General features: G+C 42.3%; 1 protein-coding gene and 1 long non-coding RNA gene across 2 annotated transcripts in view; one reads left to right on the top strand and one right to left on the bottom strand.

Annotated features, from left to right (window-relative positions):
• Nucleotides 1-730: 730 nt before the first annotated feature.
• Nucleotides 731-10,153, bottom strand: LOC308463880. Its single transcript, XR_013979769.1, has 2 exons — nt 8,270-10,153; nt 731-7,971 (listed from the first exon to the last, which is right to left on the bottom strand). It is a non-coding gene; the product is annotated as an uncharacterized lncRNA (long non-coding RNA).
• A 30-nt stretch (nt 10,154-10,183) lies between these two features.
• TCF7L1 (transcription factor 7 like 1) overlaps nt 10,184-21,136 on the top strand; it is a 66,886-nt gene continuing 55,933 nt past the window's right edge. The window contains exons 1-3 of the mRNA XM_080982462.1: nt 10,184-10,423; nt 10,595-10,658; nt 12,902-13,032. Of these exons, the coding sequence (XP_080838588.1) occupies nt 10,199-10,423; nt 10,595-10,658; nt 12,902-13,032 (420 nt within the window). The 5' untranslated portion in view covers nt 10,184-10,198. The remainder of the gene's footprint in view (nt 10,424-10,594; nt 10,659-12,901; nt 13,033-21,136) is intronic.

Raw genomic sequence — 21,136 nt, 5'->3', positions numbered from 1 at the left:
CAACAGTAAAACACAATATTAAAAAACAGTTTTAAACAAATTACGATCACAAAAATAAGGTGCGCCCTAAAAGCATACACCCCGAGTGTCAAAAATCAGAGTAAACAGGTGAGTCTTTGGCATTCGTCGGAAGCTGTTTAATGATGGTGCCAGGCGTACTTTCCTCTGTAGGGAGAATATATAAGCTTATTATTACTGGCATCAAGGGGAGGCTTAGAGAAAAGGTGTGTGGGGATTAGTTATTTTTATTAAGGCCTCGTGTGTTTTGAATCGAGACTCCTAAGCACCCACCCAGCTAATTTATTCTAAGAAGTTGCCTAAAAACAACCTCACACACTATCTGGCAGATATTCCCAGCCTGCTGCTTGGGATCTTTTAGCAGGAGATGCCGGGGATTGACCTTGAGGCCTTCTACATGGAAAGTATGTGATTTGCCACTGACCTCCCCATTAGGGCATGGTGACCTAAAGTTTGAGAATCACAGCTGTACATGTTGAGTTAATTTTAGATACCTCCGAATCCAAGTCCTCAGGACACAACCGAAGGCTCTCTTAAAACATAAATCAATCTGTCTGTACCTACAGAAACTCGGATATACCTATACAGATTGATTTATGTTTTAAAAGAGCCTTCGGTTGTGTCCTCAGGACCACGAAAAGAAAAAAAAACCACTTCCTTGCCACTCTTATATGTTAAGGCTTAAGCTAACACCAAATGATTGCAAAACATAAATAGGACAGTGCTTTTTATTAGGCCAACTAAAACGTCACAAAATAGTGAACGAGCTTTTGTTTTGAGTTCTCTTTTTGCCGTTGTTCCAGATAGTGATAGTGATAGTTATTCTGTCTCTCACAGCTACAATAAACCTACCATTAAAATTATGGGCTGGTCCTTTCTTTGTCAGAGAGCAAATGGGCAAATTTAGCAGGGGATCAAATACTTTCCCCCCTCACTGTAGTATTAATTGCTTACAGGATTAGTCAGTCTAGATATTCCTGCACACTTAATGATCTTCACTGTGCTTGCAATATGTGAGGAATATAAGGAAGACCAGGAGCAGGAAGCCACTGAACTATCTTCACTGGAGAACTGGGCTTGAACTGTGCATGTGTGTGTGAGAGAGAAAGTGTGTGCATTGAGATTTTCCTCTTCCATAAGGGCTAATGTGGACCCTTTCCCACAATCCCTTACTCCGGACCACCCAGCTACGGCCTTGTGTTCGAGCTTTGGTAAGTACCGTGAACTGGTGTTTGGGCAAGACCCCATAGCCATTTGCTGTATGAAAACACAAGAACTTAAGAGTCTGATGGATCAGGCCAACGGCCCACCTAGTGCAGGATCCCGTCCTCTTGGTGGCCAACCAGATGCCTGTGGGAAACCTGCAAACAGGAACCCAAGCACAAGAGCACTGTTCCCTCCCACTCTATGGTTTCCAGAAACTGGGATTTCTCCAGCTGTGGCTAGTAGCCATTGAGAACCTTATCCTTCATGAACTTGCCTAATCCTAAACCCATCTAAATTGGTGAGCATCACTGCCTCATGTGGCAGTGAGTTCCAAAGTTCAACTATACGCTGCATTAACTATGTGCTGCTTCTTCCTGGCTCTTGATCTCACAACATCTTGATTAGACTAATAAAGGTATTATCCTCCTGTGGATTTCAGAATCTTTTGTGTAGGCCAACACAGTTGCCTTTGCTTTCTTGTGTGAACTAAATGCCGTCTGGTGGTAGCCCATTTCACAGAATCATAGGGTCAACTAGTCCAACCCCCTGCTATGCTTGCTGCTAGCAGCCAGAATGAATGTTACCCAAAATTATTTTGAAATGAAACCGGCTTGCATTGTTCTTCATTTCTTCATGTAGTTTTCTAAGTTTTTGTTCATGTTAAAAAATAAAATGCAATTGACAAGAGATAGGATGAAAGAGACCCGCTGGAGAGAAGGCAAGAAGGGTATTTACAGGCACAGAGGTCTTCATGAATAATCACGCTGTATTCTGCCTGAGGTCTTCTAGCAAAGGCGGCCTCACCTTTCCTGATGACCGCATGCAGTGTTTCTTCATTAGCAGGAAAATCATCTGCGACTCCAAACTGAATTAATACTGGAGGGGGAAAAAGAAAAGGCACATTCAATTGATCAACGGAGGAGTCAAAATATTCTAATAGCAGAAAAACAGGGGTCTAGTATTCAGGCTTCCCAGGAGAGAACTGAGGTTGGGTTTAATGAGCTCCGTTGGGGCCCCAATTTGTCAATCAAGATTCGCTCTTGACAGTCGCCCCAACACCAAATGCTTTTTCTACCTGACTCTAGCCTCTGGATATGGGAGGGGTGCAGACAAACAGTGCCTAAAACATGTCTCTCCCCCGCCATACTCACCCACGCACCCCAAATAAGAAAACAGTCCATGTAACAAAGCAGCCGCTGCAGCCAGCCAGAGGTGTACATGATGCTTGGGATTGAGAAGCTGCTTTCTCTGAAGGAATGCTGAACTCTCTGAGACCAGGAAAAGACTCCCTCATGTATCATTACAGTCATATTATTAGCACTCTGATCCTTGCTCTGCGCAGCTGGGATTTGGGACTCCTGTCTTGTTCTTTTCCCTGAGATCAAGGAATAGTGCGGTTTCAAGCTGTCGCTCAGTTGCTCTGTGAGAGCGCCTCTCTCATACCCACCCACCACAAAATAACCTTAGGAACAGAAATTGATTCTCCCTTCCCACCCCCTCCCCAGAGTGCTTATCAAGTTAAAGACGCAGTCAGTGCTACATGTGTTATCCACCCCCCCCCCCATAGCTCAAAACTTATATTTACATCTGCAGAGGAAGGGGGCACTATTTGCAGAACCTGTCCATTATGGAAACTCTGTTAAGCACAAAGAGAAGAAGAAGAGGAAAAGAAGAATGATGGAGGAAGGGAGGGCAGGGAAAATAGTTATTTCAAAGCTAAGGTCAGTGACCAAAATGGTTACAGTGGGGTGGAAGGTTACTCCAGGCTGTTGAAGCCGATTCAAATTCACTTCTCCTTGAACTTCCTATTTTTAAGCTTCAAAAACTACAGGCCAACGTACAATGGTTACTTGCTTTCTTGCAAAAATGAGTGTGGCTAGCCTTTCCTGATTAAAAATTGTGCTGCACTTCAAGCTGAAAGCCTCTTAGGGCCAAATCCGGAGATATAGACTGTGTACACGTCATACATTTAAAGTACCCTCCTAATAATCCTGGGAACTGTAGTTTACCACTCCCAAAGCCACAGCTTCTAGCACTCTTAACAAACTACAGTTCCACTGAATCTTTTCTTTCTTTCTTTTGGTTCCATTGAAATCAAAAGAACAACTTAGCAGCAAGTAACTTATGTCCCATTAAATTCCTAAGAACCTCAGGCTCCCTCCTGCATGCAATCCACAGGATTCCCCAAGAGTATCCAGTTTTTAAACCAGTTTACATCTGTAAGTTGATTAAGTAGCGTCTGGGTGAACTCGGGAGAAACTGGTAGCGGAAAGGCTGCTGCTGTGCAATTGTGATGCGGTGCTAGAACTGGCATTTTCAGTACTGGCATTTAATATAGCAGGTGCAACAGAGTACCAGAAGATCCAAATGAAGCCCATGGAAAGGGATAAACAAAGCAAAACCAAGCTTCCTGGTATTGTGCACAAACAGAACAGAGATAGAACTGTCACTGGCATTGGGGAAGGAAGAGGGCAATAGCAGAGCCAGTGTGGTGTAATGGTTGGAGTGTCAGACTAGGACAGGGGTCGGCAACGTGCGGTCCGTGGGCTGGATGCAGCCCACGAAGACTGTTTTACTGGCCCACGAGCCGTCCCCGAACCGAGCCGCTCGCTTGGCGAGTCCAGATACCGGAAATCGCGTCTGCGCATGTCCAGACGCCGAAAACCGCTTCTGCGCAGGCGCAATTTTTTGCATCCGGGCATGCGCAGAAGCAATTTCCAGTGCTGCAGACATGCACAGACGCGGTTTTTTGGATTTGATATCCTGCTTTATCACTACCCTAAGGAGTTTCAAAGCAGCTAACAATCTCCTTTTCCCTTCCTCCCTCACAACAAACACTCTGTGAGGAGAGTGAGGCTGAGAGACTTCAGAGAAGTGTGACTAGCCCAAGGTCACCCAGCAGCTGCATGTGGAGGAGCGAGGAAGCAAACCCAGTTCACCAGATTACAAGTCCACTGCTCTTAACCACTACACCACACTGGCTCTCCAGCGTCGCACTGCACCAGTCCAGCCCACAGACGATCTCCATGGGAGTGATCCGGCCCGTGGCCAGTAAACCTTGCCGACCCCTGGGCTAGGACCTGGGAGACCAGGGTTCAAATCCCCACTCGGCCATGACCTTGGGTCAGTCTCTGCCTCTCAGCTGAACCTACCTCACAAGGTTGCTGTATGGATTAAATGAGGATGGGAGAACCATGTATGCCATTTCGAGCTCCTTGCGAAGAAAGGTGGAATATAAGTGCAATATGTAAATAAATACCTGACATCAAGACAGTTGTCTGAAGAAAGACATGAGTGGCAGCAGCCAAGCTGGGCCTCTAATCACTGCCCAATTAATCCAACCCAGATGTTTGTATGTGCTCTGCTCCAAAACTGGTCCGTAGGGTGGGTGCTTCCAGAAAGGACGTCTTACGCCTTTGCCCTGCTACTAACACTGAGGTGGCACAAGCACTATGCACCAGAAGAAAGTCTCAGTGGGTCTGATCCGTTTGGCATGGACTTAAGGGAATTTGTTCCTTTGTTCTAGGGCAGTACGAAGGTTCACTTGCCTGCCCGACTAAGATTGATACCAGTTTCAAATTAAGTTTGGAAGTCACCCTAAACACCTAAACAGTAGAAAGGCAAGGTATACATTAAAAATATGTATACATTATGAACGTACACGTGTGTGTGTGTGTGTGTGTGTGTGTGTGTTTGTGTAAGGCTTGTCAGAAGAGGATAATTTGGCCAGCAGGGGGTAGTGGTGCATGTCTGAAAATGCATGTAGCCTATGATACCTGAAAATGTATATTTGCAAAAAAAAAACCATAGAATTGTAGGGTTGGAAGGGACCCCTGAGGGTCATCTAGTCCAACTCCCTCCTATGCCGGAATCTCAGCTACGGCATTCATGAGAGCATACAAATGCAAATACAAACAATAAATATTCAAAAATGAAAATATTTAACATTTCAAAAGTGTTGGAAAGCAAATACATTTCTGTTTCTGCAAAAAAACGGGGGGGGGGAGCATTCCCCGCAAAAGTCTGACTCTTTGTACTTTATTATTAATGCAGAAAAGCTACAGCATCAACTACTAAGCCTATAAATCAGCAAAACATAATATGGCCCAAGAACAACACTGCCCTTCCAGTGTGATCATTGTTTTGTGAACCCTGTGGCACAATCCCCAAGTTCCCATGCCCGGCCATAAAGAAGCCTAAGGCTGCAGTCCTCTTCCTCGGTGTGTGCAAGGGGGGGGGGTGGTGCTGCTGTGACCCTCTAGCCACTGTTGGACTCCAGTTCCCATCAGCCCCAACCAGCAGGATAAGTGGTCAAGGATGATGGGAGTTGTAGTACAACAAAACAGCTGGAGGACTGCAGATTCCCTAACCTGGACCATACACCTTCACCCCTGCTTCCATTTCTTCTCATTTTCCTGTTTCTCCCATGTTGATTGATAGATTGCTATTATCTCACGACAGGGACCTTGCCCTCTTGTATTTTGTACAGTATCATACATAGAAACAGCAATATATGTATCAGGGGTGGGAAAACTTTGGCCGATGTTGCTGAACTACAACTCCCATCCCCCTGGTCGTGGGCTATGCTTGCTGAGGCTCATGGGAGTTGTATTTGGCAACATCAGGAGGACCAAAGGTTCCCCCTCACACCTGATATCAATCATTGTAAACTTTTCCAAAATTCCTCCACTGATCCATTTCCTTCCTATGAGTTGATTGGCTTTTCCACTGCCGTTGTTTCCCAAACTGCTGCATCCTCTTCTACTGCTTTTTAAGAGCTAGTGATTATGTCCAGGGCCTGGCCCAGAAAATCATTGCAGCTGTAAAATAGATACATTGCCAAAGCTTTGTCTCTGGCTATTCCACCACTTGGCAACTAGATTAAAAAAAAAAACACTTCCTGAACTCTCATCTATAGCAGCAATCGTAGACAAACATATATAGGACTCCTCTGTATACATAGCACAGTATCCAACTAAATTCTACTCAGAACAGACCCATTGAAATGAATGAACTTGGTAGTCATGGCCATTCACTTCAATGGGTCTCCTCTGATTGGACATAGAATTGGATATAATCCTCTGCCATTTTGTATTCAGTATGGATTATTACTAATCAATACTTTTAAAACAAGAAAGTTCCACCAAATGTGAAACAAGTCTGATCTTAATTGGCTGCAAGGAGTAAATATCACTGAACTCTTATAGCTAACTAACAGCTTGAGTGTATGCATGTTTATCAGTCAAGGACAAATACCACTGATGCAAAAGTTTTATGTTTGAACTTGAAACCGTTTCTAGATTCAAAGCACACAAATTAAATGAATAAATTTAATTATTAAAAATATTTGTAGAATATTTGTGCGCCCACTTTTTAATTTTGTAAAAAATATTTAGAAGGCATTTTCCAGATAAAGTTCACAACGTAAAGCATCACTTTTTTAAAAAAATCAAATCCCAACATGTTATTGTTCTAAACTGCAAGCTCTGTAGAGAGCTTTGATACCGAGGGGTGTGGGGCAGATCATAGAATCAAAGAACTGAGAGTTGGAAGGGACAACAAGGGTCATCTAGTCCAACCCCCTGCAAGGCAGGAATCCTTTTGCCCAACATGGGGCTCGAACCCACAACTCATGCTCTACCAGCTGACCTACCAACATTAAAAATAAGCAAACAAAAAATGTAAGATGAGCCTCCTGGATCAGTCAACTGGTCCATGTGGTCTAGCAACCTATTCTCACAGTGGCCAATCCAATGCCTATGTAAAGCCTGCAAACTGGACCTGAGCCCAACTGCACTCTCTCTACTTGTGATTTCCAGCAACTAGCATTGAGTGGCATTCTGCCTCTGACAGCAGAGATAGAACATAGACATCCCCCTCCTCCTTAGTTTGTCTTACCCTCTTTTAAAGCTACCCAAATTTGCACCCATCACCACTTATTGCGGGAGCAAGTTCCAGCATTTAACTATGGGCTGCATTGAAAAAGTACTTTATTCTGTCTAGCCAGGTTTTCAAAAATAAAAAAAAGCAATTAAACATAATTTCATGACCATAATTCCAAACATTTAGACTCAGTGCCCTGCCCAGAACCTAACGGTATTTTCATTTGAGTTTATACCTCATGCCTTTTATGAATATTTGTCCATCTAGGCCAGTATTGTCTCCAGAAATGCAAACATTCACATCACCTAGGACCGAAATATATATGTCAGAAATCGAACCTATTTGCATGCACAGCATGTGCTCTGTTAAGCTGTGATACCTCCCCAGCTCTTAACAGGCTCTAAAAGCGTTGAGTACTTTTTCACTTTACTCTCCAGGTGAAGACAGACATGACTTCCAGAGTGTTGTAGAAATGGTTTAAAGACACATCGGGCACTATAGAAATAATGTTTTAAGTAGCAGTCCTTCTTCCATAGAAAGTAAAAGTTAAAATATACAGTCATGGCCTAAGAGCCTGTACAACCTTGGGTCTCAGTGGGCACTCCTCACCCCGAATATTTCAGAGATGGGTTGAAAAGACAAGGCTAGAACAAGCCCACTGCCAAAATGAAGTAAATGCATAGTCAGCTAATTCCTGCCATCATTATTCAGCAAAATGTTACACCTGGAACATGATAAGCTAGGATACCATGTTTGCTTTCTTTTGCCAGTTGGAAAACTGTTTCACTATTTGTCTTGGACACTGTGCTGCAATTTCACACGTGGCAAAAATACCAATAAATCTTTGTGGCTTCAGTGTTCTCCCTGCGTAAAAGGCAAAAGAAGAAGAAGAAAAGAGATTATTGTGTGACAACAACCTGTTGACACACCAAAGTAAACCTGTGACAAAGTAGAAAAACTCCGAAATGTAATCTGGAGGAGTAAATGTATACAATTTAGCTCTAAATAGCAGCGAGGCTCATCTTTAGGCCTGAATCTTCAGTGAGAGCCATTTAAATGAGGCGGCTCAGAGGACCTACATGGGAATGCAAACAGCAGCGAGTGAAACAGCGCACACAATAAAGAGCAATCGAATTCCAAGGGGCTGTGTGAGCCAGCTCACCTAACCAGGAATTAGTTTTGGAATGGAGTGAATCCATGTGTATTATAGCTGGCCACATCCTTAGCGGCTTTCTGCGTGCTGAGGCTGATGGGAGTTGTAGTTTAGCAACATCTGGAGGGCCACAGGTTCCCCATAACCCCTGTAACGGAAGCAAGAAAGCTGAGGAAATCCGATTAAAATCATAGGTGCTGGAGGTTTAAAGTTGGGGCACCTCTCAATAATCAATGGTGTGGCAAGAGGCAGTTGCTTGCACCAAACACACAAGCAGCCTTGTGTGTTTGGTGTCTGAAGAGATAAATCAAAGCAAGGGAAGAAATAATTATTTTTTATGCGAGTTTGGAAAGCAAGGAGAGGGAGACAACACTTGTGCATGCTCTAGGAAGAATCTCATGTTCTTGTATCTGTCACCTGTAAAACTTTGCCCGTTTTGACTTTGGGGAATGTCTTTTAAAAATCTGGTTTCCAAGACATACCCTGCAGCAGAATTATTCTAGCCCACTCCCACAAGTCTCTAGAAGTAAAAAGTTGGATATATTTTATTGATTCTAATGTACATGCAAGATGCACAAATGCCAGCAGACTGTGTCCCTACCACCTTTCCCTGTGAAGTGAGTAACATGTTGGGGAATGTGCTTGAGAGTTTCAGGTATAAGTACAGGACTGCCAGATACATTGCGGGATTATGTCTGCAATTCAGAGCACATGTACTTGGCAAGGAAGCCTCACATTGAGACTTCAAGTCTTGTAGAAACATGCAGATGATCCGGCTGCCAAGCACCTATCCTATGCAAACTTAGCTCCGAGTAAGTCCCACTGAAAGCCATAGTGGGACTTGCAGAACAAAAGCCCCTCCCTTTACTGGGAAGCAGGGCTGCAAGCTTAACCCTTACAGACAAGGGAGTAAAATCCCATTTAATTCCATAGCATTTACTTCTGAGTAAGCACGGTCAGGACCGTGCTGCAAACCTCTCTAAACTAAATGGGAGTAAAGCGTGTTTAGGATTGCGCCTTACTTCTGAAACCAACCAAGCCCAGGATGGGGCTGCAAACAATTTTTCCTTTTTAACTAAAGTCCCCTGGTTATGGCTCATTTAAATACTCAGCAGAGAAGAGCCTTCATCATATTTTTTTTTTTTGAAGGGGGCGGCTTTTTCGCCCTGCGGGAAGAGGGGCGTTTACAAAAACAGAAGGGGCTCCAATTCCCTCCCCCTTTTTTTTGGAACCCACTTTATTTTGCACGTCCCCTGAAACCCCCCTATAGTAGTTCAAAAACATAAAAAGAATAATTTTTTCGAGGGGAGGGAAGGAGAACATGCGTTCGTAGGAGTGGGTCAGAGTAACCCGAGTGAAGGCGAGCTGGGGGGTCCCTGGGCGAAAGTGATCGCGCGGGGGCGTGTGAAGCGGGCGGGTGGGCGTACTTGCCGTCACTTTGGGGGGGCGTAACCCTCCCCCTCCTCCACCGCTGGCTCGGGGGGGGGGTGTCAATTTGCAGCGGGAGCTCCTCCTCCCTCCCTTCCCCTTCTCCTCCTCCTCCCTCCCGGCCCCTCGCTCTCGCATTCCCGACCCTCCCCGGGTGGGCTAGGCAGGGGACCCCGCCAGCGGCTGCGTCGGAGCAACTCTCGGGATCCTTTTCCTTCCTCTCTCTCTCCCCCCACGCCGCCTCCGGGGTGCCGCCTCCCCCTCGTCCTCCTCCTTTTCCCGCCTATCCCGTTCCCTCGACTCCGAAAGAAGGAGAGAAAGAAAGAGAGAGGGAGGAGGAGGAGAAGAGGAGCTCTTCGGCGCCTTCCTCTCTTCCGGAGAGTGTCAAAACTTTGTTCGGGCGGAGGAGGCGGCGGCGGCGGCGGCGGGACGGGGCTGCGTCGAGAGGCCGGGCTGAGGCAGGCGGGGTGCGGGGAGCGGCCCCCCGCCGCACCGGGACCCCGCCGCACCATGCCTCAGCTGCAACCGGCCGGCGGAGGAGGTGGCGGAGGCGGCGGCGACGACCTGGGCGCCCCGGACGAGCTCATCCCTTTCCAGGATGAAGGCGACGAGCAGGACAAGGGCTCCGGGGGCCGCGGCTCGGCGCACGGCGACTTGGACGAGCTCAAGTCGTCGCTCGTGCACGAGTCCGAGAACCGCGGCGGCGGCGGCAGCGCCTCCGGCTCCGATTCTGAGGTAAAAAGTTGATGGCGGAGGGAAGGCGAGGGGGGGGGGCGACAAAAGAGAGCGAATGTGAGGGGGGGGGAAGAAAGAGGCTGCTGTTGTGAGGCGGCGGCGGGGGGGGGGGGCTTCGTCCCAGGCAAACGCCTCAACCCGCCCCCCTTTGTGCCTTTTTCCCCCCCACAGGCGGAGAGGCCGCCACAGCAGCCCCGGGAAAGTTTCCAGAAGCCGCGGGACTCTCCAGTCGAAGGTAGAGGAACCCTCTTTAAATATCTATCTCTATATAATATATATATATATTTGCGTCCCCCTCGAAATGGGGGGGGGAGGCAGCGTTGTGGGGCGGCGGGGGTCGGAGGAGAAGGGGAGATGGCGCTCTCTCCTCAGAAGACGGAGGACCCGCGGCGACGACTCCTCGTTTCCCCCCCGCCTCGCCTTCACTTTTCTGGAATGAGGAGGAGGAGGAGCTTCCCTTGGCCGCGCCGTCCCGTCTCCTCGCTGGCTTTTGTTGCTGCCCCCTTTTGGCCCTGATCCTGTGTTGACTCGAAAGAGGCCCTGAATCGCGAGTCGAGATTCGAAATCAGGGCGACGCGCTTTTGTATGTGTGTCGCTGCTTCTCTCTCTCTTTCTCTCTCTCTCTCTCTCTCTCCCCCCCCCCAACCCCCGCCGTCCTGAAGTTCTCTTGCTCGCAAGTTGAGCTGCCATAAAATTTAACGAGGCATTCTCGGCGGGCCTTTGCGTTTGAGTAAACACCGCCTATCATCTGACTGCGGAGCTGCGATCCTGTTTACGGGGAGAGAGATTTCCAGTTAGCGGGATTTACTTTGGATTCCACAGATAACAGCCGCTGAATTGTATGGAGATGAGTCCGTAAAGGAAGTAGGTGCAAGATTGCACCCAGGGATATTTGAATTAATGGGATTATATGGGCCTGATCGGGTTTGGTATGCTGGTGTTGGGGCCACTGTTAGCCAGCATTAAGTGGCAGAGCTTCTCTGGAGTTAGACCTGTTGAAGTCCTTGCCTTTGGGAAAACACACAAATAGAAGGTCTTGTGCTACTGCTCAAGATTATTGTGACGTATGTCACAGGAGGACTCCAGTCCTATCAATACTTGCTGGGAATAAGCCCCGTTTATGTACAGTGGGGCTTACTTCCGAGTAAACATATAGGAGTGTGTAGTAAGTCTATCATTCTTTGAGCTTCCTATAACAGATTAGCCAAATCTGTTGCTTTTCTTCTGAATAAACAGATTTAGGGTTAGTGTGAGGTACAGCAGAACTTTATACATGTTTATGTAGAAGCAAGCTCTACAGAATTCAAGTAAACATGGGATTGCAGGTTTACATAGAAACAAGCCCCTTTGGGTTTAGGAGGATATACTTCCATATAGATACAGAAACTCAAGTTTTACGAAAGGAAAAAAAAGATTGGAGATCTTGGATTGGGGGAGTAGGAATTTGTACACCAATATTTGTACTTACCAAATAACTTTTTGGTTACTCAGCCTTTTTTAATAGTCACAACCCATAGACAATTTAAGATTGCAATCCAAAGCATATTTTCTTGGAAGCGTTATTCCACTGAAAACAATGGTTCTTACTTCTGAATAAGAAAACATAGATTGGTTTTTAAACAAAATTAAAAACCCAATGTAAGCATCTTTACTAACAAATAAGTCCCATTTAATTCAGTGGGAATTACTCCCTTGTTGATTGTTGCCTTAAATCATTTTGGTTATGCTTTATATTCTTTCAGCCACCCTTTTGGGATGTCATCTCTCTTTGCTTCTTCCACATCAGTGTTTGCTCATATCTAAGAAAACAGTTATTCTTGAAAGATTTAACCTGTAATGCAGTGGTGTAATTTTATCTACTTGTTAGTACAGATTTTAAAAAATATTTACATGGACACATATCTTCCTGATTTCATTGTGACTTAATAATGCAAGTCAGCTTTGCAATTGTCTTCTAGTAACCTTTTTGTACATAGCAGGTTTTCAGTACCCTGCATTCCATATTAGTATTTTATGACCTAAAAATAAAACAGCAACAACCACCCCATTACTTTTTGTAATGCTTCCTTGCTTGGTCATCTGGAGGTCATGTTTACTAACCACAGAAACCCAGCTGTTACCAAGTCTGAAGTAGGTGCTTAATATCACATGCAGAAGTATATGTATACTTTTGTTCTTACTTGGAAGTTTTGTTTTGCCCCCAAGTAAAAACAAAAGTGTACATCAGTTGCATGGGCATGAATTCAGTTGCAGGTAAATACAGTACTGTCAATTCAAGTAAGACGTGAGTCCTATATTGACTGCAAAATAGAGCACATACACATAAGATGCCTTAGATGGTTTGCAAATCTCACATCTTATTTCTTTCTGTTCTGTAATTCTAGTTAACCCTACCTTCCTTAATCCCTAGGGCTGCATTTTGAAACACTGTGTTTGCAGCCTTTACTCTGAGTAGCTAAGTGTCTTTTTCTTCCCTAGTAATCAGAAGACAGCAAGATGGAGGCTTCTTTAAAGGGACTCACTATCCAGGTTATCCCTTCTTGATGATCCCAGAGCTAGGAAGCCCCTACCTGCCCAGTGGAGCCTTGTCCCCAGGTGGTGCTCGCACAGTAAGTGCTTTGTTTTGGTTTGAGATATTGGTGTGATTAAAGTTTTCCTTCCTCTTCTATAAAGGTGAATTGTGATAGATGGTGTTCCTTTATGCCCCTTTGCCCCACTGAAGAGTTCTGCATTACTGCTGATATCACAGAATAATAAACATCATTTGAGGGGAACTCTTGTTGCATGGAATGTTAAAGATATCTCTTTTCCAGTGAGGAAGTTTGGAGATAGGCAATCTCCTGAATAATTTCTCTGCTCATTTTCAACTTAATGATTTACAGTGCTGAAGAGTTTTCATCTGTTTGAGTTGAAGATAAATTTTGTTTTAATGGATTTTATCCTTTCTCTCCCTACCCCACCCAATTTCACTGTTTAAATGAGTGTGTAGGCTGTTGCTACAGAGAGTTGATAGGCTCAAGAAATGTGCGAATTTCATCATCTTTCTTCAATTTTTCTGTGGAGTTCATTTATTTGTGATCAGAGTTCTGGGGAGGGAAAGGAGTGGGCGTGTGTCCATTTAGAATTCAGTTGAAAGGATTAGATCTAAGAGAAGTTACCCTTGGCATTGTTGAAGTAAATAATATCAGCGAATGACACTTAAAGTCTATTTAGGTACTGATAGGCTTAGAGAGGAAGTTTGTTATTATTGGAGTGCAAATATGAGATGCTAATTTTATCTGCCATGAAATCAGCTAACTTAGAAGCATTATTCTATGGCACTCATTTTCAAACTGCATTCCAAAGAAACCTCATTTAGTTTAGGCATGCCATCTTGGGGAACATGCTATCACTGTGCATCACACACATTATGCACCAACAGAGGAGTTTTGCGTATGTTTTGGGATGCACTCTCGGTTCTTGCATCCTAACAGTGATTCTCAACAGACCTGGGTAAAATATGTGTGTTTCTTAGAACAAGCCATCTAGAATCCCCTGCTGTGTATCCAGGTGTTCTAAACTGGATGTATGGAGGTTCTTGTTTAGACTAGTTCATGGTGGGTGGCCAAAGATGCTTAATTAACATGATCTGCTGAGGCAGTGTCTGGAAGTGAGTACCTGCACTTGTTATATGATCACATAAAAACATTGAATGGCATAAGAATCTCTGATTGCTTTGCTGTTTATGACAACTTGGTTGCATGAGCGTAAGGGGTGTTTTGACATGCTTATATTTATTTAACAAAAATTATAGCTACTTTCTTAGTGAAACAATCTCTAGTTGTGCTTATTGGAGGTAAAGTTTCTCCAACAGGATTTAAAGGTCTGCCTATTGGGAGAAGGGTTTAAGAAGTGCCTTGTATAACTAAGCTTCAGTCCTCCTAATATCAATCAATAACAACTGTTATAACTACAGATAATGATGAGCAGGGTATTCTAAGGCTTCATGCAGATATAACTCTGCTGATCATTGATAGACCAAGAGTGAGCTGGTTTGCAAGTTATTTTTAAAGCTAATCCTAGTCATTGTTATTATTATTACATTTATTACACTCTGTTCACCAGAAGGTCCTAGGGCGAGATACAGCATTAAAAACAGTTTAAAACAAATTAACTACAGATGTAATGCTACATCATGGTACATTCTGATAGATGGAAAATAGGAATTTGTATGCAAGAAAGGAAGTGACTTTACTATGTTTAAGATTAACTGTAACATCAGCCTTTTCAATCTGGCATTCTCCAAATGTTTTGGATTAAACTCCCATCAACCCCAGTTATCATGTCAGGATGATAGGAATTGTAGACCAAAGCATCTGGAGGGGCAGCAAGTGAACAACTATCTGATCAATACAAGAAACCAAACGCTTATCAATTTCAATGTAATATTACCAATTCAAAATAAACAATCAAAGCACCAAAATCTAGGTGCTGCTTGAAACATAGCAATAGTCACACAAAGAGTAACCATCAGTGTTCCAGAGGACTGTTTGGTCACTTTCGAGTATTAACTTTGATGATAAATAACTTTGAAGCATGTAGGATATTTCCTTGAAAGAACAGAAGTGAAATATTGCACTGATAGCCTTTATCAATTTTAATTAAAGTTGCAAGTCATTGATTCTGTGAATTTCAAAAGCTGTTTTCATTCCTTATATTTGAGTTTTAGTTTTTATATCATGCATATTTCATGTAAGACAAAATGAATCAATATAAATGCTTCAGAAATAGAAAAAGAACGGGCTATATTGTTGTAGTGCTTTATCTAGAGCTGTTCAGCAGTAGAATAAACTCCCATGAGAGGTAGTGGACTCTCCTTCCTTGGAGGTTTTTAATCAGATGTTGGATGGTCACCTGTCATTTATGACCTAGTTGAGATTCCTGCATTGCAGGGGGTTGGACTAGATGACCCTCAGGGATCCCTTCCAGCTCTACAGTTCTATGATTCTATGGGTCATAAACTCATTATTAATGCTTTCTTCCTCTAAAAGAAGTTACTTTCCTTAAAGCTTGTGTTGCACACAGTTATAACTACAGTGTTCCACTGACATTGATTTATATAGCAAATTTGCATATTTTTTGAACTTGATGCAATTACTATTTTATTTATGTCCTGTAGAAACTTGCTTAACAAAAGGCCAAAAAATGAAACCAAGAAGCCCCATCAAAACAGCTCTGTAAGCATATCTTTAACAAAAACAACAAATAATTTTGTGGCATCTTAAAGAATAGTAAATTTATTATAATACTTTATAAGAATATATTATAAAGAATTTCTTCCTTATTAAAGTGCCACATGACTTGGCTGTTTTTGCTAAAAGATTTCTTTAGTGAGTGGTTAAAAGAGAAAATCTCTGCCATATTTTGAATTGTCCCCTCCCCACTTCTGGAGGGGTAGAGAAGTAAGTTTTGTAATGACTTAACATTTGACTGTAAATTTTGATTGGAAAGGAACAAACAAAAGGATTACTACACAGTGGCAAATTTAACTGCAACCTTTCTTTTCTTGTTTGCACTGCTTTTCTCATTTAAGCAGGAGACTTAAGACTTTTAAAAGCTGTTAATGGGCTGACATTGTGTGTCCTCACCAACATTAAAAGAAGTGATTAAGGAAATTGACCAAGCGTTAGACAGCAAATTGAATCCCCCTAAGCACAAATCCAAATGTCCCAACTCCAGTTCCAAACTCTGCAAATGCCATAACCCTCAGGAGCTCATTGTGTATTATGGCCATTGGGGATTCCCTGCCTGCGTCCTTAAACAAAAACCTATTATTATTCTGAATTGTGCAATGAACACCTTATCTGTAATATGTTCTCCCATCAAAGATCACCAGCCTTACTGCTTCATTCTGAAGAGTAAGAAATTCCCTTTAGACTAATCCATAAATCTTAAGATGTTACAAGTATCTGAAGAAGTGTGCATGCACACGAAAGCTCATACCAATAACAAACTTAGTTGGTCTTTAAGGTACTACTAGAAGGATTTTTTTAATTTTTTATTTTGTTTCTTGAGATGTTGGTAGTGCCAGAAAGTTTTAAAATAATAAGCCTGTCACTCAATTAAAGAAACCTCAGTAGCTTAATCATGAGTATTAGTTGAATAAATGAGTTAATCAATTTCATTTGCATACATTTCTTATGGGTAGAAGCAGTAGCTCTGGGGCAAAAAGTATAGTGCCTAAGCCTGCAACATATGTGCATTTAACTAATACACATTCAGCTGAACACACATGGCAAATTGAAAAGAAAGAAAGAAAAGGGATGGGTGTCCAGGAAAAAGACTTTGGCAGTTCCATCTGCGACTGAACCCAATGTGTTTTGACGACATGCAGTTTTGGGTTTAGGCATGATCACTGGAATGTGACCCCCATGTATGTATACTGTACTTTTCTTTGTTTCAATAAGATGTAGGCATGTGTTATAGCAAGCAATAATCCCAGAAGCATGCCCCTGTGTGTAAGAAAAGGGGGGAATGCTTTTAAGATGGTGGCAGGTATCCACAGATTTTAAGTACAGTACTCATATTGAATATAACTTTTCAAAATATGCCCAAGTCATCTAGGAATTTTTTAGCTGATCGATTTGTTATAACGCCTAATCAATTGAACTTTTTATCCCCAATAATGAACAGATGCTGGAAACCTATAGTAATTTTGCCAGTTTTGTATGAGTATTATTAGTGGGAAACACTGTGTTAATTTGTAGCACTGTATTGCATTTTTACATTATTGTTAACGGCTAAATGGCTTGGGAGCAGGCCTACTCCCACAAGAACTTGCCCATATATTAATATCTTGTACTTGGCTCTTGCCTAGTATGCTCCTGCCTTTCAGAGATAAGGCAGGTAGCCAGAGTGATTTGGGTCTTTTCAGTGGTGGCATGGCAGCCAGACTTTGAACTTTTCCCCCAGTTTCATGCATCAGATGCTACCGCTATTTTTGTTCTTTTGTTTGCTGGTAGTTGATCATGATTTTATTTGTATAGTTATTGCAATTGTTTTAATGGAAATGTGTTAGCCTCCTGAGAGACACATCTCCATGTAGAACAGTGGGATAAAAATATAATAAATGTGATAGAAGCTTGAACATCAGGATACTTAGCAGGGATAAAAAGAGCCTTAGGCTTTCTTCCCTGGATGTTCCATTTTTGTGGATAAATTAAGTTTCGTGCCATATTTTAATGGAGATATTGGTGAAAATATGCAGGCAGTCTCATTTGATTGCTTACTGGGAAGTTATAAAATATACAGTATGGGAAAATCATGTCTATTCAGAAGTGAGTCATGTTAGGTTGTCTGGGGCTCATATTAGTAGGAAAGTGTGGTTAGGATTGCCATTTACATCACTTAAATACAGGTAGCCTAGTGTGTTTAATTCTTCTTGCTGTTTTATAGTGGTTCTGCACCTCCTTAGTACACTGCAATGCAAAATTTGTTGCTGCAGGTCCAATAATATAAGATCAATTCTCTACAATTTTGGTAGCTCATGTTGGAAAGAAGTACCTGCTTTATTAGTCAAACGTCAAAGAAACCACTCTTCAGTACTGTAAGGCTTTGTTCCTGCTGTACCATAAAGTCTCTAAACTACCTACCTACCTTATTTTCTTAGTTGAAAGTTGAAGGAGGTCTGGCTGCCTTGATTGCCATAAAGGAGTATGTCTGGTTAGCCTTGTTGATACAGTAGAGGCAGCTTCTACTGTCACTAACATGAGTGAATCTGCTGCCTCATGAATGTCCTGGTACCAGCATGTACAACCATTATATTCCCTGCATTAAAGAAATAAAGAAAACATTCATACCAAAACTTAAAATGCTGGTTTCATCTAGAAAAGGAAATAAAGGCAGGAGCATTGATTTTGAAGGGAATGAAACCCAGCAAGTTGTTGGGCAGTCACATTTGTGATCTAGCAGTCTCTAAAGCAGTGGTTCTCAAACATTTTTCTCTGGGCCACTTTCAAAATAAAAAATTGCTCATGTCACACTGAATTTTTTATTGATAAGAAATACATTGTAAAATGACAATTGCAGATCAAACACATAGGCTGAGGAATGTTTTCATCTCCTGTCTATGTGAACCTGAGACTCAGATAGCTAGCCACATATTGTCTACAAACTTTATTTTTGGGAGGTTTGCGTGGGCCTGCTACTGGTGTCAAATTAAACGAGTCTTCAGCTCTCTGTTTGAACGGTGATTCTGGATCACAACTAGGATTGCTGTCAGTATCACTTGATGATTTTCATCTCATTCTGGAAAGATATTTATCCATAGTCTGCAAACAAAAGAAATTTTTGATACTGTAGTTTACTAAAATATACTACACTGATTTTTTAAAATGTTTCTTTGATTGTCCTTGAATCTTCCTGTCACGCTTGCCACCCTATCCTACCACACCAGTGTGAGAACCACTGCATCTAGTATTAAAGAAATTTCATGAAATTGGTTCTGATTGTGTCCGTTAACATTTAGATTTTTGGTTCTGCAAGTATTTGAGCATTATATGCCTTATGGACAAAACAAACAAAACTGTTGTATAAGTTATAAATATTAAGACTGCAATTGTGTTCAGTATGTAATATATGTTAAACATACATTCATTTTCACAAAATTTATAATAATTTGGCATAGATTAGAGCCAGAAGCACATGACAAAAGACACTGAAGATGTTGGCTAGGGGTTGGGGAGCTATCCCTCAGTAGTTGGAAACTGCTTGACTAAAATTCCAGCTATGTAGGGACAAAGCTTGACAATCAGCATGGATCCCTCTATTTGTTTTGCTCCTGCTCTCATCTATGAATAGAAGTTAATGCCCAAACTGAGTGATCACATGTTTATTTGATTTTGCAATGTCCCTTACCTTCAATTAGAAGAAGAAACCCACTTTAAAGAAAATTACATTAAGCATGCAAGAGCTTTACCCCTCTGGCCATTGGAAGTTCTGCAGAGCCTTTCTGTGAGTTGAAAATCAAAATACAAAGATTTATAGGAAGTGCAATTTTAGCTGATTTACTTTACAAAAAATACATAAATCCCAATATCCATAAAACCATATCAATATAACTAAGACTGGAGAAAACTACTCAGCAGCATGATACAAACTCTCAGCAGATATAACACAAACTATTAAAACAACCAATGAGGTTCACATAGCCCCTTCACTGAAATCTTTTCAAAGCCAGGTAAAAACATATCTTTCCTCAAAGCTTGCATTGGGCTGCCAAAGCTTCTTGCGACTGTTGTGAGGTGGGATTTTGTATATATTTTTATGAATTGCATGTGTATTGTTATGAATGTATCAATATAATCATATATGTTTTAAAATATGTTGTAAGTCGCTTGGAAAACTCTGCAGCAGACTAACAAGTCTAATGAAGAATAATCACTTGCACAGTGTCACACACATCGTTCATTTACACAATCACTACAACATTCGTTGTCTCCTACAGTAACTCTACCAGCCAAGCATTCATAGCAAAACCAGCCACACTGAACAGTATTACAACCACATATACTTAAACTCATATCCTTCCTATACAGGATCCCTGCCAAGCATAGGAGCCAAATCCTAGGTGCCGAGGGGTCTTTGTCGCCCAATAAAATATTTGAGGGGGCCAGACCCTCAAATGATGGCATTGCCATTCAAATGGTGTGCGTGCACCGTGTCATGTGATTGATTATGCTGGGCGGGGCTTACCTGAGCTCCCCAATATTTAATCAAGTTGGCACCCCTGCTGCCAAGCCTACAAGAGTAGCAGAATGTACACATCTCTGAAACTCTAATGGCCTCATATTCTGCATCTACTGACCTATCAGTTCACCCTGTTAAAGGGTTCACGGTCAGCAGTTGCTTATGTAGGATTGGAAGGGCGGAATTCTGAGGATTTTCTCCCCAAAGATACCTTCAAAGAAAAACTTTTAGGATATATGTAGTGATAGTGTGATGTGTGGCACTGATACGTAGCTGGAGCCCACTAGAATGTCATTTGCAAGTGACAAAGTTGGTGGGTTTTTTTGAGCAACTGTAATAGAAGAACTTGGAATTGATCCATGTTTTAAGTCCCTTGCTGTGCTTTGAGGAGCTGATTTTGCTGGCTGCTTTATTTTAATTTATTCTGCTCTTTTGAGTGCCTCGCATTGGGAAAGGGTTTAGAAGGTTAGATAGAAGCCTAAGTGCTTTGTCTCCAGGGAAGCCTTCTCTTTTTCCATGGTAAAAAGTCTGTTTCTTATTTAGAGTTATTGTTTTGTTACATTCTTATTCTTTCTGTAACTGCTTCAGGCATTAGATAAACCCCAAGTTCTGCGTAGCATTAAAAAAAATTTTTTTTGGGATGAGTTGCAGCTGCTTTCTTACCTAATAAATGCAGAATGAGGGTGCTCTGGGAAAGTTTTTCTGTTGTAACTTAAGACTCTGATTTGGATGCATGGATGTCGGTTTGTGTGGAAGGAACCTCTACTTCTGGTAAAGCAGATAGTTTAACATTGTTTCTAACAACTTTCTAAAAGGGTTCTCTATCAGTACCATAATGCTGGCTTACTACTCCTTTCTTGATAAATATTTATTTGCAGCATAGCAATGCAATCGAAGCTTTCCACAATAATGTGGGATTTTGGTGCTTTAGTGTTCTGGTTTCCTTTACGTCAAATAAATAAACCAGGCTCTCAAATTGTGAGGTGT

Source organism: Podarcis pityusensis (assembly GCF_964106645.2).
Source record: "Podarcis pityusensis genome assembly, chromosome: 15".
NCBI classification, from domain to species: Eukaryota; Metazoa; Chordata; class Lepidosauria; order Squamata; family Lacertidae; genus Podarcis; species Podarcis pityusensis.
This window is presented reverse-complemented; position numbering and strand designations above follow the sequence as displayed.